Source organism: Babylonia areolata, chromosome 25, assembly GCF_041734735.1.
Source record: "Babylonia areolata isolate BAREFJ2019XMU chromosome 25, ASM4173473v1, whole genome shotgun sequence".
Lineage (NCBI taxonomy): Eukaryota > Metazoa > Mollusca > Gastropoda > Neogastropoda > Buccinidae > Babylonia > Babylonia areolata.
In genome coordinates, this window is record NC_134900.1 from 28,388,641 (window position 1) to 28,396,140 (window position 7,500).

The 7,500-nt window shown below is 45.4% G+C and overlaps 1 protein-coding gene across 1 annotated transcript in view; it reads right to left on the minus strand.

The window, feature by feature from the left end:
* The window catches only part of LOC143299853 (glutamate receptor 1-like), an 80,949-nt gene that overhangs the window by 12,363 nt on the left and 61,086 nt on the right, over positions 1 to 7,500 (minus strand). Inside the window, exon 2 of the mRNA XM_076613344.1 lies at positions 271 to 312. Coding sequence (XP_076469459.1) covers positions 271 to 312 — 42 coding nt within the window. The remainder of the gene's footprint in view (positions 1 to 270; positions 313 to 7,500) is intronic.

Sequence of the window (7,500 nt, forward strand, 5' to 3'; positions counted from 1 at the left end):
GTGTGTGTGCGCGAGCGCACGCGTATTTGCGTGGATTCTTGTTTGATGAAAATGACCTGTGTTGTTTTTTGCATGTGCATAATGCGCTGAATCTTTGTACTGTGCGCTGTAAAAACTTACGTCATAGTTATCATCATCATCATCATCGCATCATCATCATCGCATCATCATCATCATCAACAACAACAACAACGTATATGTTTGATCATACACAGGTGAGTATGTACATGTAGAGAGGTGTGCAGGTGTGTGCGCGGGCAGCAGACTCACCTCCTCCAGGGTCGTGACCGTGAAGTGTGGTAGTCCCGGTGTCTGAAAACAAGAGATCAAATCATGTTGTCAGTCATGTCAGTCACAAAGGAAGCTTGCATTTCCATGGATGGGTATATTATGTCCCAACACTCGGCTTATATATATCACAAGACTGACATAAGTTTTACATTTTGGGCCAACAGCAAAGTGAGAGCTGTATTATCAATGGTTTCTCCAGTCAATGGGAAACCATTTACAGCTGTGTCTTTTGTGAAGGACTATGACTCTCAAACTAGGAAGCAAAATTGCACTGGCTCTTAGTGCTGCAGCCTTGTGGGCTAGTTGGCCTTTGGGAACCATCCCAACGCCGACGGTCGAAAAACCCTCTTGGCCGAGAGAGTGGGGATGTAACTTGGGCAAGACACTCTCCACTATAATCAAATTCTAGCCCAAATAGTCGGAACAGCAGTTGCCTCCTCTGCTGTTCTGATGATCATAGTCGGTCACGACTATCATATAATATATCTATCTATCTATCTATCTATCTATATATATATATATATATATATATGGAGGTGTGTGTGTGTGTGTGTGTGTGTGTGTGTGTGTGTGTGTGTGTGTGTGTGTGTGTGTGTTGACGGGGCGCAATAACCAAGTGGTTTAGACGTTGGACTTTCAATCTGAGGGTCCCGGGTTCGAATCACGGTAACGGCGCCTGGTGGGTAAAGGGTGGAGATTTTTCCGATCTCCCAGGTCAACATATGTACAGACCTGCTAGTGCCTGAACCCCCTTCGTGTGTATTCGCACGCAGAAGGTCAATACGCACGTTAATGATCCTGTAACCCATGTCAGCGTCCGGTGGGTTATGGAGACACGAAAATACCCAGCACGCATAAAAATGCTAGTAATGGTCAAACTTATGACCGCTGAGCATTAATGGAAGAAGAACACACACACACACACACACACACACACACACACACACACACACACACACACACACACACACACACACATCCAAACAAACAAACAAAAATAAAAACAAACAAACAAAAAAACAACAAACAAAAAACCCCCCAAAAAACACGCACCCACACCCACACCCTCCACCCGCCATATATATATATATACATATATACATACATATATATATATATATATATATATATATATATATACATACACACACACACACATATAAACACCCCAGTACAGCATGCATATTATAGTCATGGATACATGAATGGTAATTTGACATTTACAACACTAAATTGAGGAGAATAAGAGGTGAGAGATATAAGAGGACAGATAGATAGATAGAGAGAGAGACAAAGAGAGAGAGAGCGCAGAAGAGTACACTAAAACACGTATCTATACACTACATTAAAGTCAAAATTGAGCAAAATAAATAGATAATTAGATAACAGGAACTGGCGGGGGGGGGGGGGGGGGGGGGGGAATAGATCGGGAAGGGGAAGCAATCGTATAGCAATCCGGTTTTCACAGGTCACAGATGGTAAACAAAAGTTGTCTCCCTTCGACAACGCCACTCGGCATTCTGTTCACATGAGAGCGGACTGGCTATCATCACTTTCCCAGTTCCAAATTTTGGAAGATTATACTTGTTATACACTTGATCAAGGCCAGTTTGGAGCATATTTTTTGGGGGGATATTTTGCTTAATAGGACTTGGGGGCGGGGAGTGGGGGTGGGGAGAAGAACTGGAAAAGTGGAAGATGACATGAGAGTATCAGTATCAGTAGCTCAAGGAGGCGTCACTGCGTTCGGACAAATCCATATACGCTACACCACATCTGCCAAGCAGATGCCTGACCAGCAGCGTAACCCAACACGCTTAGTCAGGCCTTGAGAAAAAAAAAAGAAAAGAAAAAAAGTATATATATATATATATATATATATATATATACAGAGAGAGAGAGAGAGAGAGAGAGAGAGAGAGAGAAGCGTACATACATAAATAAATAAATAATAATTATGATGAAAAAAAAAAAAGATAAGAAAAAAAAAGATAGTAGTAATGAAAATAATGATAAAATAATAATAATAATAATAATAAATAATTAAATAAATAAGACAACAATGATGATAAATAAGCAAATGACATGAGAACAGGGATGAAAAGGGGTTAGAACCCGGAATGGGGATAGGTTGGGAGTAGAAGTGGGAGGGGGCGGGGAACAGAGAGAGAGGGTGGTGGCGGGGCGGAAGAAACAAGAAAAAAAGAAAGAGAGGGGGGGAAAAAAAAGAAGGAAAGAAGAAGAAAGCTTGTGGTTTCAATCAAAAGTGTGTAGTGTGGCGGAGAGTGTTGTCTGTGAAATGGTGTCCCCGTCCATGAAGAAAGCGTTACGGTTTGAATAAACTGGCGCCGACGCGAACTCATAGCCAGACAGGGTTGAACCAGACTTGAGCTGAAGGTGGGGAAAATTCAAGAAAAAAAACACAAAAACTACAACAAACATAAAGACTTGGCACAATGCTGCTTGAGCGAAATTCCTTCCTGTGGATTTCCATTTCTTGTCTTCCAGTTTCTTCCGTCCCTTCCCAGCACACACACACACACACACACACACACACACACACACACACACCACACACACACACACCACACACACACACACACACACACCACACCACACCACACACACACCAAACACACACACCACACCACACACACACCAAACACACACACACCACACACACACACCACACACACACACACACACACACACCACACACACACACACACACACACACACACACACACACACACACACACACACTCACACACACACTGACACACACCACCCCCGTCTCTCTCTCAACCGCCCTACAACCCTCAATACACAGAAGTCAGCGACATTCCAGAGACTAAAATTCTCGCCTAAGAAGACAGATCGGGACTTATTCGGGTTCCAGCCAGGGACAGGCCCGGGAATCCCCACCCCTCCGCCTACCCCCACCCCCCACCCCCGGAATTCTCTCCCCCCCCCCCCCCCCCCCCCCCCCCCCCCCCCCCCCCCCCGGAATCCCCTACTACCTCCCTGGGAATTCCCCCAACCGTAACCGTCTCTCACCCTCGACGACGACAAACCGAGGTCCCGAATGCCGCATGCATTTTGGCGATCGGGATGGCACATTAGTGGCAACGACAAAAAAGCACTAGCAAAATGGATTTCAAAATCTTATTTTCTTTAGGCCCACCACCCCAATTTTGGTAGGTAAACAAACGTACATCATGCAGACCAAAAGTTAAAAAGTGGAGGGGCTCTGTGGCCACACTCTCTGCAAGCAGACAACATTCCGAAATTTACTGTGACATTTCTCTCTTCTTTTTTTTTTTTTTTTTTTTTGTCCATGGATACCAAAACACAGGACCGGATTTTGTATGGACCGGGTTTTGTTATGGCACCTTTATCTTTTCATTAACCCGAATCTTCTCCATTCAGGCAAATGACTTTCTTCCTTGTTTTTCATCAGAGGTTACCATCGCTTTGATAAATGTAATTGTGGGCTTTGTCTAATATGCAGACTCTCAGTCTGTTTCGGTCTTCAATATCATGCTATAATAAAAGAAAAAATGCAACCGTCTTTTAAAGAATTAATTTCAATGTATAACTTTTAAACAATAAATTTTATCAGTGATGCATTATTGTAGGTATACACGTATTGTTTTATGCGAGGCGCTTGGAGCCCATTATGAGTTTATAGGCCTTACACTATGATGATGATGATGATGACGATTACAAAACCTTAAATCAGAAAGAAAGCAAATCTATAAGCTATGATGAAAAAAAAATGCAATCATATTTCAAATGAAACAAAACATAAAAACAAGACTGAGAAAAGTCTAGCATTATTATTGATTATTACTGGATTCTCTTAGGACGAATCACTGCAAATATTTCAAAATTGTATGAAGCGAACCGAATATCAATTAAACTACTGAGCTGTGCACTTTGTTCACGTCAAATGTTTCAGTGACGTAATTTCACCCAGTCGTGCGTCATCATCCACAACTGCAGCTGGGACACAAATGAATTTCAACTACCGTATTATTATCACGGAAAGAAACCGATCATAGACTTATGAACACTCCCTTGCGTGAACAGTTCCAGCACTTTACATTTTTCCGGCATGAATGCTGGCTGTTATATTCCAGCCACAGCGCCTGCTGGGCCGGTTGGTTGTCAGACGGAGGTTTAAAGTGCACGTGCTTCGGCAGCTTCAAGATGCGTTTGGCACAACGTCAAATAGCATTAAAGTTTGGAGGAAGGGGGGGATGGGGGGGGGGGGAAGGAAAGGGGGGGGGGGGTAAGAGTGTCTCACCGGTCCTATCTTCCCTTTTAGCCATAGCTTTAAAAATATCTGAAAACACCGGATTTTTAAAAGTGGCTGCGCACGCACGCCTCTCTCTCTCTCTCTCTCTCTGTGTCTCTCTGTGTGATGTTAATGCATGCGTACGCGAGTGCGAGCATGCGATTTCGTATAATGTGCGTTCAGTTCGCGTGCGCGTGTGTTCTGGCTGAGGGCGAGATGGCTGGAATGAAAGAATAGAGAGGGAATGTGAAGGGCAGCATACGCTTTGGGAGCGCTATGGATGTGGTGACTGTATGATCGTCAGTCCTGTCCAACTGTGACCATCAGAACAGCTGAGGCGACAACTGCTGTCCTGACTGTCTGGGCTAGAATTTGATTTTTTTTTTCCCCAAACCGGCACCCACCGCTCAAATGCCGATAACGGTCAATGTCTTGACCTTGGGCATCAAACAGAATAAGAAGTAGAAGAAGAAGAAGAAGAAGAAGAAGAATGTCTTGCCCAAGTCACATCACCCAGCTTCTCGGCCAAGAGGGTTGATAGAAGACAGTCAGCGTTGGGATGGTCCCAAAAGGCCAACTTGACTAGCCCCTAAGGCTGTAGCGCTAAGATCCAAGTACAACCTTGCCTCATAGTTTTGAAAGTCACTGTCCTTCATAAATGACTTAGTTGTAAATGGATTCCCATTGCAGCTTTCACTTTACTGTTGGCTCAGCTGTAAGCTTGTGTCAATCTGTAATAAAACCCGAAAGCTGAGCTAAACAAGGTGACTGAAACCAATGTGAATGGCGGTCGGGTGATGAAGGATACCAACAGACACTGGGTGTATCCACCCGACGTCTCTGACACCCGCAATCTCCCATTGATCTCTGCTCCGAACACCCGTGCCTCGTCAGTCTGTGGCATACAGTCTGCTGCCGTTAAAATTCCTGTTCTGTGTCTTTTTTCGGGGAGGAGGGTCGGGGTAGGGTCGGGATAGGGAAGGGGTAATGGGGGCAGGGGGGCTGGGGGGGGGGGGGGTTCTTGTTGGTAACGCTGAGTGTGTGTGTCCTTGTGTGTATGTGTATGTGTGTGTGTGTGTGTGTGTGTGTGTGTGTGTGTGTGTGCGTGCGCGCGCTTGTGTATCCTTGTGTGTGTGTGTGTGTGTGTGTGTGTGTGTGTGTGCGTGCGTGCGTGCGTGCGTGTGTGTGTGAGTGTGTGTGCATGCGTGCATGTGTGTGTGTGTGAGTGTGTTTGTCCTTGTAATTGTCCTTGTATGTGTCCTTGTGTTTGTAGTGCGTGTGCGCGTGCACGCACGTGCGCGTATCAATAAACTTTTCTTCCAGGCGATTGTGTGTCCCAAACGACGCACACCTCACATCACTGTAACCAAGCTCCCTATTAACCTTAGTATCACCACTACCCCTCCTGCCCCCCTCCCTCGACAACCCCTCCTCCCACCCACCCCTTCCTATCCTTCTTCCTCGCAGCCTACATTCTATGCCCCCCCCCACCCACACCCCCCCGTCCTCCCCCCCCTCTCCCCCCGCGGCGGAGAAACAATAGAGCGCGTGAGTGGATGCCAAATGCCAATGGGTGGAACCTGGGCCCAAGGAGCAGCCTTGGTGTGGTAGTACAGTGAACAATATATAGCTTTACCATTGTCAGCCCCCCCCAAACTCCCCCCGTACCCCCCACCCCCCCACCCACCCACACCCCCCACGCACCTTCTTCGCATTCCTTAGGCGTTGACACAAGTACTCCATCACGTATGTACGTACGTACGTATGAACGTACGCATAAACACACATGAATAGGCATGCGTGCACACACACACATATATACACATAATTATATACAGAAAAAGATTCATTTATATATATATACATACATATGCATATATACATATATATATATATATATATATATATATATATATATATGAATTATGTATGTATATATCTATATATCATATATATACTGAGAGAGAGATAGATAGACAGAGACAGAGAGGGAGAGACACAGACACATGGAGAGAGGGGGTGGAGATTGGGAGAGACAGAGAGAGGTTCTCAACAGGGGATTGCAGCGGTTACAGTTTGCGACTGGAATTTAAGTGCTGAAACACACTGACACGAGCAGGTGAAAATAGCTACAAACAGACACGCACCTTTGTGCACACACATATATATATATATAAATCTACCGGTTAAAAATAGATGGTAAAAGGGAAACATTTTCGAAGACGAAATAAATAGAGATAGATACAACATCGGGGCTGTAAGATTACAGCTGAGACCGGGAGAATTCCCTCGGCATCCAGCTGAAAGGAGAGAAACTACTCGCGGCGTTTGCGTAGGTGTTGCCGTGTGGAACAGTTTGCCTCCTTCAACATCTCGCCAGCAGTGAGCTGTCCTGGTTTACCTTTCTCCCTGTCTGTCTGTCTGTTTGTCTGTGTGACTCTCCCACTGTCAAGAATGGTCTGTAACCTACCCAATGTCAAACGGATAGTGTGTCACCCTAAAAAAAGAAGAGAGAGAGAGAGAGAGAGAGAGAGAGAGAGAGCTGCCACACCAGCCGTTTCGACCGTATGGTTGAGGAGGACCGTCTCTATAGACTACCTGAAGTCAAACGGGTCGTATGTCACCTTACAGCAGTCACCACACCAGACGTTTCAGCCCTAGCCTTTTTCTCATAGAAAAGAATGATAAATAAAAAACAAACTTAGTCGCGCGCGCGCATGTGCGTGTGAGTGTGTGCGTGCCTGTGCGCGTGCGTGAGTATATGTATATGTGTGTACATGCGCGTGCGTGAATATTAGGTGTGCCCTCCTTTCTGACAGAAGGTGATTTTCTCCCCTCTGTCTCACAGACAAAAGTGCTGACCTGGCTGCCTGCAGTACAGCCGTGTGCTGAGAGAGAACAGCCAGCAA